General features: G+C 40.7%; 1 protein-coding gene across 1 annotated transcript; it reads right to left on the bottom strand.

Annotated features, from left to right (window-relative positions):
* Nucleotides 1-2386: 2386 nt before the first annotated feature.
* FGF20 (fibroblast growth factor 20) lies at nt 2387-5957 on the bottom strand. The gene is given in 4 exon segments (XM_065736119.1): nt 2387-2670; nt 3314-3417; nt 5493-5937; nt 5940-5957. Coding segments are annotated over 4 exon segments (813 nt in total). The 3' UTR covers nt 2387-2424.
* Between the last annotated feature and the right edge of the window lie 5319 nt (nt 5958-11276).

Below are 11276 nucleotides of genomic sequence, written 5' to 3'. Positions count from 1 at the left end.
TAATATACTGGCTAGGTATTGGGAACCATAAGTTTCAGTGGAAGATTGTTCTTCACTTAAAGCTATCTTCAGTTACTGCTCTACATCGTATCACATCTGTGAAAAAAAGATGTGCAACAAAATAATTACTAATACCATTCTTGCTATACTGAAAGTACTTTTGAGGTAGTTACATTAAGAGTAAGTTGTTAATCCAAAGAAAGATGTCTACTTTACTGGTAAAGTTGAACACACCTGCCAGAAATGATGGGGGTTATCTACAGAGTAGCAGCCAGGAGTTTGTTAGGCAACTTATATGGAATAAATTATTTTTTTAACATGCATAGGAAATTTTTTAGCTATTTAAAGTACATATTTCTGTCTTTACTTGCTAATTTATTATTAACAAGACTCAGCATCACCCCCAAAATCATTATTTTATGGTACCTTGAAGCACATCACAACACTGTTTTAGTAAAAGCATTCATTGAACAGTAGATCTTCCACAACCTATTTTTCAGAAAATTTTAACAAAACCTTCACCCTTAGTACATTACACATCATTAGCCATGAAGTGCTGAAACATCTTTTTCCAGATCTGCAATCAATTTCTACTTGGCAGAAAGTGATTTTGTCCTTATACTCATCCACTTCTCATTGTAGAATGGAAGAGGTTCTGGTATAGCAATGGCTTTAGGAAGTGTGTTATATGCTGGAAAACATGTTTTGTTAATACCTTGATTTGATATAAATGATGCACATGTAGCACTTAAATGAGTTACTCTGAACTGGAGCCCATTGAGAAACCTGGCACCTGAAACCTGAGAGGAACTCTGGTAAAGCACATCTCTGGCTGCCCTGCCCTTCATCCAGCCCCTTTCCTGAACCCATCTTTCCCATGGAGGTGCCAGCCATCTGACAGCAGACTGCAGCAGGGCTAAATTACACAGAGTCTGTCATCAGTCCTCAGTATTCTCACACAGAGTGGAGGCTCATCTGTCAGTCAACATGCTAAGAAGTTTGTGCCTCATAACTAATAGTCCTAAATTAAATTAGCATGATATACTTGCGTAACAGTACCTGGCATAAAGTCAGATCTTGTCTGTGTTCAAACTGTATGTATGCAAAAACTTATGCTCAGATTATTCCCTAAGGGAAGGATTAGGGTAAAAAAGTAATCTCCTCAGGTTCCCTCCTGTACTTACAGGAAGAAACAGCATCCACTCACATTAAATCATCCATTCAGCAATATCAGACTTCTTACTCAGTTACTATTCCCCCTTAAAATTATTGATACATAGTTAAAACACTTTTTATAGTCATGAAAACCCTAGAAGAAAGCTTGATACAATGCAGAGGATTCCAGTCATCTAGTAATTTGTGTGCTAGTAAAGGAAGTAGTAGAAAGTAGTAGTCATTTGGCATAAAACAAAAAACAAAGTGTGACACAATCTAAATCAAGATCTTGAGAGCTACTATTGTTCTTTCAAGGTAATAGTAAAACACTTCATTATTTTCTCAGGTTTATAGCGTTACTTATGATATGCAAAGAAACTCAACTTAAAAAGGACAGTAAACCAAATGAAGTGAAATCATTTTTAATTCCCTTTTATAAATGTGCATTTAAATTCAATACAGATCTGCGAGGCACTTTCATAGATCAAAAAAACTGAATACTCTTTCCCAAAGAAGGATAGTCATGAGGCAATGACATGAGCACAAAATATAACCTTATCTGTAACTAACAGACAATGAAATCTGAATATTCAGGTTTTGGATGAGCTATAATGCCATTTCTATATCATGACACTACCGTGGACGTATTGGCACTGTAAATTATTTCTCATTGGGGTTAGGGGCTTGTATTCTCTTCATATCCCAGTAAAAAATAAACTCTGTAATAAATAAATATATAAAATAAATATATGCTATCTGAAGTTATATAAATAGGTCCATCCTGAAGAAAAGTTCCAGCTCTGACTATAATGCATTGACATCTAAGGTCCATCACTGAAGTGAATCCACCAAAACTTGGTATGCAGTTCTCAGGTTTTTTTTGTTTGTTTGTTTGTTTTTTTAACTATATTACAGTTTTTTTTTTTTACTTCTTCCAGCCATTGTTGGATCTGCATGATGTAACCAGATTTTTGTGGTAATTTATGGGCCAAAAGTAATCCAGACAAAATCCCCAAGAGTCTGTTATTTTTAAGAAAGTTGCACTCCAACTTCACTCTTGTTACTGGTTGCCACACAGTTCAGCAAGTTTGAAGGAAGCTGGTCAGCCGTCAGTTTTAAGGCTTTGTCTCCTAAATGCAAACTTGGGAAAACAGAGGTCTGTCCATCACAGAACAGCTTCTTCAAATCCTTTGTGCTGGTATTGTCATATGAGAACAGACAAGATGAAATAGCATTGGGTTGATTGTCTTTCCAAATGTCCCTCTCTCCTCAGCTGTATCCTAACACATCTTTGTACAGTTCTGGAACTCTTTCAGGATCCACAGGTCTGGGCAGAAAATGTGTGAATTTCTGATGTCTTTTGGACCTTGCTCCATCTCTGGGAGTACCATCTTTGTTAAGTGCTACGAAGTATCGCCGCCCAGAGTCTCCATGTTTGTACACATTGGAAGAGTAAGTGTTATACCAGTTTTCCTCAAACTGTTCCCTGAAGATGCACTCGGAAGTTAGTTTCTCCTACACAAAGGAACAGCAATAGAAAGATAAGTCAAACTGTTATTATATACCTCAGCATATGTATGAAAAAAACAATAAACAAGATGTCCTAATATCTTAGGCTTGTGTTGCCTGTTAACAAATTCAAGAGAAGTACATAGACCTAGCTTCCATAGTTTGGAAGCTTAACTTGCTCTTTTTTCATCTGAAAACTGGACCTGCACTTGTACAGTTTGGGATTTAAACATTATACAACTCACTCGCAAAGAAGTCACTACTTATTTACAATTTAACTAAAATTCACTTGTTCCACAGTAATTTAACGAATAGATTTCTGTCATGGGGAATCCACCGCTCTAGAGATTAGACCTGCATACATTCTTTGTGGTATGTTACTTTTCAGATTTTAAGCAGAAGGACAAGACTAATCACAACAAAAGAATTGTTGTCATTGCTTGTATTCTGTGGGGACACTGTGCACTGCACAAAGGAAAACTACCTTCACCTCATTTTCTAAGCTACGTGGTCTAGTTTAAGTGCAAGCAGCATGTCAGCAGGTCAACATTTCATATTTGTTTAGACCACTGATTTTTAGTGCTTGCATTGTGCTAACAAGTGAATCAAAAGCTCAATATGTAGTAGCTGACATGAAAGCAATACTTACAGAGCCATACAGTTCTCCCTTCTCATTCATTCCGAGGTAAAGGCCACTGTCTACACCTCTTATGCTGACCAGTCCCACTGCCACACTGATGAATTCAAGGATACCTGATATCCAAAGGAAAAAAAGAAAAAGAAAAAAAAGAGATTGGTTTAATTCAACCTGTGACAAAAATCAATTAAATCATCAAAAAAAAAAAAAGGGGGGGGGAGGGCGCGGGGGAAGAGGGGAAATGTATATATAATAAATACTGCCTACTTTTTCTGAAACTTTAACTACTGTATTAAAATATATACATGTTCACATGAAAGCTGCCTGAGAAGCCTCATCCAGGTAAAAGAATCCTGCTTTATTTGAAGAAGGTTTTTTCTTTTTTTTCCCCACCTTTAATTTTAATGATGAAAGGTTTTCATTCATCACTCCGGCTAAAACCTTTGGTACTATGTGGTTGCAGTCTATAATGATTAGACACTGTTTGCCAAGTTGCCTGCTCAAACATCAGGAGATAGGTTTGAATTACCTGAAAATATACTTTACTTTTCTCTATAGCATTATCTTAAAAAAACACTTCTATTATTAGATCATTTGAATAGAAATCAAAGTACAGACGAGAATTTTATATAACAGAATCTACTCAAAAAAAAAAAAAAAAGTAGGGGGGAGGTAAAAAGTATTTGCCAGAGCTCTTATCTAAGCTATATGGGCTCACACCTCTTGACACAACCTGCTATTTTCTCAGCAGACTTTTATGTGCATTAAAATACGGCATTTTTTTGGTCATGTTTGAATTATAGCATTACTTATAGTACATTTTCCAAAAAATGTAATACATGTTAACAATACAAAGCATTCAGAAGATGAAGCACTATTTGAAGCCTGCAGTTCGGCAAGTGTGTGCCAGCCCACTACACCAATTGATATGCACAGATTACAGTGCATATAAAATACGAAAGAAAGGAGATGTGTGAACCATGTTTTTGGAGTTGTTAATAATGAAAACAAAGCCTCAGAAATAAGCTGTTCTGGAATCATACCTAAGATTTTGCTAAACTGATTTGTGGTTTTGCCACTGTACAAAAAAATCTCTATCTAAGGAAATTATGGTCAAAATCAAATATGCTATTAAAAATATCTTTTTGTCTATTTGCTGTATTAATGATCACACTCTCACTCAGGACCATTTTTCACTGCAAGGCAGATGGACTGCACAATAATTTAAAATGTTGTGAATTTTAATTGAGGTTTGGCAGGTTTTTTGTTTATCTCACCAAGGAGCAAAGAGCATAAATCCTCTACAAAGAGCAATCATAAAAAAAAAAAAAAAAAAAAAAACCCTCTACTGCATATAAATCATCCTTGTGCTCCAGTTCCTAAAACACAGGAGCCCCATAAAAGAGGTGGAGGTGTTTTGTCTCTCTGGTATCATTTTCAAAGCCGCTCTTTTTCTAAGCTCTAATAAGCAGGTGATTCAGCCACAAAGCAACCACATCAGACAAACCTGCACGGAACTGTGGTAGAATAAAGGAAGAACATTTCTAAAAAGCCTGGTAAATGTTTGATCGGAGGCTATATTTTTCTTTTCTTTTTAAACACAGATTTATTTCATGTTTACATGCTGCTGGAAATCTCCCTTCTGAGAAGAGCTCTGACTGCTGCTCTTCTACTTCTGAAAACCTCCACATGTTATAGAAGCAATTAAGCGCCATTCCAGCAGATTGTTTTGGCTGAGGAAAGGATGATAGGAAGCTCTTTAATCTCCTTTTTATGGCTGCAGAATCATCACACGCCCAAACTCGAGTGCAGTTGACAACGGCAGGTCAGCTCAGATGCCTCGTTCCTACAACTACTCTTTACGATTTACTCTTACATTACAGGAATTATCCATATTTTGGGGCTCAACACCTCGCTTTGGTTTACTGGCAGAGAGAGCAACGGGTACTCCAGGTACTCAAGAAGAATTCTAGTCACCTCTGCTTTGCCCTCCTGTACCTCAAAGAAGCCTCATGCCACGTAAGGGCCACTATGAGCTACATTATCGTATCACCCCAGGAACGAATACAGAAAGTTGGGTCCCACCCTCACCCGTTCCCCTAAACCCTGTACCCAAAGACAGGGCAAGACACCCCGCAGGGGCTGGGCAAAGCACCCACCCGCCTGCGCACTCAGACACCCCATCACCTACCGAAGAGGCTGTGGTCCTGGCGGGTTCCGCGCACGCTGCCGTCGGGCAGGATCTGCAGGTGGAAGCCGGTGCGGCAGTAGAGCTGCCGCCGCCGCAGGATGCCCTGCAAGTGAGCCAGCTCCGCCGCCGCCGCCGCCCGCTCCGCGGGGCCCCGCTGCTCCCCCAGCAGCGCCGGGCGCTCCCCGGCGGGCGGCAGCAGGAAGTGGGCGCCCACCGGCTGCCCCAGACCGTCCAGGCCGCCCAGGAGGGCCCCCACCTCGGCCAGCGGAGCCATGGGGGCGCGGGGCGAGCGGGCTAGGGCGCGGCGGCGGGCGGCTGCCGGCCTCTCCCGGAGGGCATGTGGGGCTGCGCGGCCGGGCCCCGAGCATGGGGAGCCGAGCCGAGGCGAGCCGGTGCGAGCCAGGCGACGGCTGGTGTTTATACGCCCCGCGTGTATATATATATATACGGCGGTCCCCCTGACATATGCTAATGAAGCCCTCCGCGGGGAGGCCGCGTTTGAAATTGTAAACCCGCTCCCCCTCGCCTCGCACCTTCTTCCCATCTGCCCGGCGGCGGGGAGGGAGCGAGAGAACGGAGGGAGGGAGCAGCGAGAGCCGGGAACCTCCCGCCGGGGCTGAGCCGCACGCGCACGTGTGCACTCACATCTGCGCCCGCGGTTGCGGGCGGGCACAGCGGCACGCGGGGCACTCGGACCGGCACCAGAACCTGGTTGGGGTGTGCGGGATGTGCACCGCGGGACAGGTGCAAGGAGAGGCGGGGGGAGGGGGGAAGCGGGAGATAGGGCGTTACCTGAGGGCGAGGCCTGCCCAGACACACATGAAAGGAAAAAAGCACAAAGATCTGACAGTTCTACTCCCTGTTTCTGAAACGCTAATAAAATGCACAGCGTTACCCTTGCCTTTTATCACTTCAGTTACAAGGAGGGGAATTTTTAAAGAAATTGGCATAGTCAGGGAGGTGCTTTCCCCTCTGCAAATTCTCCCCCGTGCTTAATTTATTAATGTGACATGAAACTGATCTATAGCAGTTGGGTATCAGTCTTTAAAAATATAAATGGGCAGGCCCGTGGATTGAGTTAAACGTTTCAAAGCCTGCAGACATGAAGGGAAAAGGAACGAGAGATGGCTCATCCCATCCATCTGTGCTGGGGCACTGCAGTAAGCCCGTTACCAGCACCTGGAAGCACTACAAAGCAAAAATAATGCCGTGTCCTGTAGGGTCCCTGGTATCTTTCTGTAGTTTTGAAACAGTTTAGGATCTTGCTGTCCCATTGGATACGGAGCTCGTGCATTTTCTCAATCCCAAAGCAAAATGTTTTACACATTCAAAATATTCATTATTAGCACTGATAAAGCAATGGTGTATTGATCCTAAAAGCTTGACTTTTGCATGCTTTGCTGCTTTTTCTTCAATATCTTATGACTCCTGGGGCTCAAACTACATGACACATCTTAGTGTTTGCTACATAAAGCAGATCTTGCCGATATTAAAACAAAGGTGTAGAGTATAAAATGCCAAGATCTTTCATGGTTAATTCTTTCAGAAATTCAAGAGAGCTACTTGGCAGTGTAAGGTTTCATTTAAACAAAAAAGTTGCAGAGATTCATGAAAGATTAGTTCTCCAGTCTTGCTTCATGATCCTTTCAGTTGCAGTCTGAATCTGAGAGATCAAATGGATTTGACTGCTTAGCTTTATTTGCTGTGGAGAGTATAGGGCTAATTAATTGGCAGGTGCTTTAAAGCAGGTAATGCTACACCTTTTCATCATTGCAGTCCTAAGTACTGCCCCTGTGTGCACCTGAATTATAAAAAGGCTGCTTTAAAGCAAGTGATTTACTGTGGAGGGACTTAAAACTAAAAAAACTAACGCTAAATACAATGATCAGATAAATCACCTCAGAAGAGAGCACAGGCAGACCTGCTCTGAAGGCAGTTACAGATAGATGTTATATTATTTTACCTTTCAGATAACAGAAGCCTGTCATGTGGTGGGACCCAAAAATCCACCATCACTGAGATTTCAAAGCACATCTGTGTAAACATTATCACATCAGTGTAAAACATCAACCAATGAGCTTTCTCTTTGAACCAAATCTACTTAATTGCAGCGCTAAATCAAAGAAATAGATCAAAGTTGGATCATCTATATGGCACCTATTTCTCAAGTAGCCTGCAAACTGATTACTCAAATATACATAAAATGTTTGAAACAAGCATCAAGCAATTTTATTGACATGATGGGCAGGTCAAGATCAAATTGCAATTAGTTCACTGCAGCTGCTGTGTTGCAGGACATTCACTCAGATGGTACAGCTAAATACAGGAGATATATTCTCATTAGCCAAAAGATGTCTCGTTATGGAAAGTACTACCAAGTCCAAGTGGGACTTTCCACATCCTACCAAGAGTAGAGGGCTCTTCTGGTCAGATGGCACTGCTGTCCTCAGCAATGAAGGTGTTTTTGAGAAACACATTCTCAGCCATCGCCTGCTGGAAGGCCTTTGTGACTGAAGCTTTCCTGTTATATAGTGGAAACATTTAATGTTGAGTGGAAAATACAATAGCGATCTTTTCAGAGTGGAGTCTTTAATGTCTGGCCAGTAAACCGGTTAGCTGTTTTAAAAAGAACCAGAAAAGAAACAAAAAAGAAACAAAAAGATAAGAATTTGTTCTGCTGTTTGTATTAGTCATGTGACAGGAAACGGTAGCACTTGGTACCGTTGGGTAGGGGTTGGTACCTTCTGAGACTATACCATGGGAAGTTAAATAATTTTGAAGAGTCTTTTTACAAGAGTGTGCTACTGAACATAAAGCATACAGTACATCTAGTTGACACTACGTATACTTCCTAGAGGCTGCACTTTCAGTGTCGTTGAACAAATATACATGTGCTCAAGTTCTTATTTCCATAGCAAGTAGTGGGGGCTTCTACAGACAATATAATTACTGTATATTACCTAAGAATGGCATATTGTTATAGGCAACACCTGGTGGCTACCAAGGGATTGGAGAAAGCAATGGACTGAAATCACTGATATATAGGCTGTACATACATATGTGTATATAGAAAGAGAACTGTGTATCTATCAAGTAGGTCAGAAAATGTTGTCAGCTCTAAATTTTTTTCTGCAACGTTATGACATTATTAAATTTAGAACTCCCTCATAATAGTGCTGCACAAGCTGTATTTTACTCACACAATAAAATAACAGCTAGGAGAAAGAAGGGGTACAGGTCTTGTGTTTATGAGAAAGAAAGCTCTAGGAGGAATAAAATCCACTCAACCGAACATAAAGAAATGTGTCCAGCTGGAGATATCAGTGTACCATGGTAATTTCCAGATGATTCCTATTTCTACAATTCTATGATTCCTGTATTTAGACAAGAAAACATGGTCCACTAAATTCATCAAGAGCAGAACGTACAGAAGCTACACTGAGAGCCTTATGGAGTGCTGCCAGTCTGAATAAAATAAGATTTATTTTACTTTATGTACTAGGAAAATGAAACAAAACAAACAAACAAAAAAAGGTAATTATCAAGGCTCCATGTACAAATCAGGTGATAATCTGATGATGTAAAACCTTTTAAATGCAATATAATATACAATCTTCAAAATCGTTTAGAACTTCATTTTCTGAACGGATACAGCTATTGACATAGAACTGATGTACTATATATGCATGTATACATACATTATATATATCTATGTATATGCATAATGAAAAAACTGAGGAAGTAAAATTAGTGCTGAAAATATATTATTTTCCTACAGAAGTTCTATTTTTCTTACACTTTTATTGTTTGTTTTTTTTTATATGAAAAAAACATCCTTTTAAGACTCATTGTTATATTGCCCATGTTTTTGTAGATAAAAATGGATAACTCTCGCTAAAGTGGGATGGGATAGAGAAGCTAAGTGGTGAGCTACCTAGGTAGTGAGGAATCTTTATGTCCAATTACATCCACTGAGAATGGACTTTATCCATATATTCCAACTAACTGTCTCATTTGGTGGCTTTTATGTCAGTTCTCTAAGTGGATCGCTAAACAAAGAGCACCAAGATTTACTTATACTAGATGGCTTCTGAACATAGGATGTGCAGACAACTTACAGCTTTTGACTTACTGCCCAAATAAATTGCACTCTTGTTCCTAAGCAAACGCCTCACTACAGAAGCTTTGACTAATGTGCTCGGACATAAGTAGTTACAGATGTTTATTGGGTTTTTTGAAGTGAAAAAAAGGTTAGCCTAAGGGTGTTATTGAAAAGTCATTAAACTGAGGCTAACTGATTGCAGTGAAATAATGTCATCAGGGACATTACTCACTGTTCCCATCTATACTTTTAAGTAATTGATCACTCATTCAGCTAACAGATTTACTTCAAGACACTACATTGACAAAAAGTGATTTCTTTTCCAGAAATGGATTAGCTATCATCTCTCCAAGTAGCTGCCTTTCCAGAAATACCTCTGAGATACTTCAACCTTGGATATGCTTGCAGTTGTATGAACTGTCAGATTGCCTGTTGTCAAACACAGGCACAGTTCTCCTGCGACACAGTATGATAATTACTGAAGTTTTTCTTATAAATTGTATTAAATGTATTAAGTGAGGTTTAGTTCATATATTTTCTGAAATATCTGCATATGATTACATAATGAATTCACATCTTGTTCACAGTAACAAAGACAGCAAAAAATTAGGGGGAAAAAAAACCCAGTCAACTGAACCTTGGGAAGAGTATACTTACAAAAAAAAATAAAAAATTGAAGCTGTACCTGACCCCAGGAAAAAAATATCCTTAAGACTTGAAAAGTCTGTATGGAATTTATGAAATTTCAACACAGCATAGGTGGCAATGCATGTTCTGCTATGAAAATGCTTGCCCATCATAGAATCATAGAATCATGTTCAGTGCAAGTTGTATTGACACTTCTTTGAGAAGTAAATTCTGGATACATTGTCCTTTATATTCTGGGAATTTGAGTGCTACGTTGTATACAGAACTAATTAATAAGACTTGAGCTTCTATTCTGACTTCCAGTGCTGGATTTGTTTTGCATTGAGAGAAATTTTACTTCAGGGAATCATAGAATTATAGGGGTTGGAAGGGACCTCAAGAGATCATTGAGTCCAACCCCTCTGCCAAAGCAGGTTCCCTACACCAGGTCACACAGGTAGGCATCCAGGCGGGTCTTGAATACCTCCTGAGAAGGAGATTCCACAACCCCCCTGTGCAGCCTGTGCCAGTGCTCCGTCACCCTCACTGTAATGAAGTGCGGAACCTCCTGTGCTGCAGTTTCTGTCCGTTTCCCCTTGTCCTGTCTCCACACACTTCTGAGAAGAGTCTGGCCTCACCACTTTGTCCCCCACACCTCAGACATTTATAAACCTGGATCAGGTTCCCTTTCAGTCTTCTTTTCTCAAGGCCAAAGAGACCCAGTTCACTTAGCCTTTCTTCATAGGGGAGATCCTCCAGGCCCTTCACCATCTTTGTGGCCCTGCGCTGGACTCTTTCCAAGAGATCCCTGTCTTTTTTATACTGGGGAGCCCAGAACTGGACACAGTACTCTAGATGAGGCCTCACCAGGGCAGAGTAGAGAGGGAGGATCAACTCACCTCCCTTGACCTGCTGGCCACACTCTTTTTAATGCATCCCAGAATGCCATTGGCCCTCTTGGCCACAAGGGCACACTGCTGGCTCACGGTCAACCTGTCGTCCACCAGGACACCCAGGTCCCTCTCTACAGAGCTCCTCTCCAGCAGCTCATCCCC

The sequence above is a fragment of the Cyrtonyx montezumae genome, unplaced genomic scaffold (assembly GCF_038088225.1).
Source record: "Cyrtonyx montezumae isolate F1298 unplaced genomic scaffold, pur_monq_1.0 scaffold_2, whole genome shotgun sequence".
Classification (NCBI taxonomy): Eukaryota; Metazoa; Chordata; class Aves; order Galliformes; family Odontophoridae; genus Cyrtonyx; species Cyrtonyx montezumae.
This window is presented reverse-complemented; position numbering and strand designations above follow the sequence as displayed.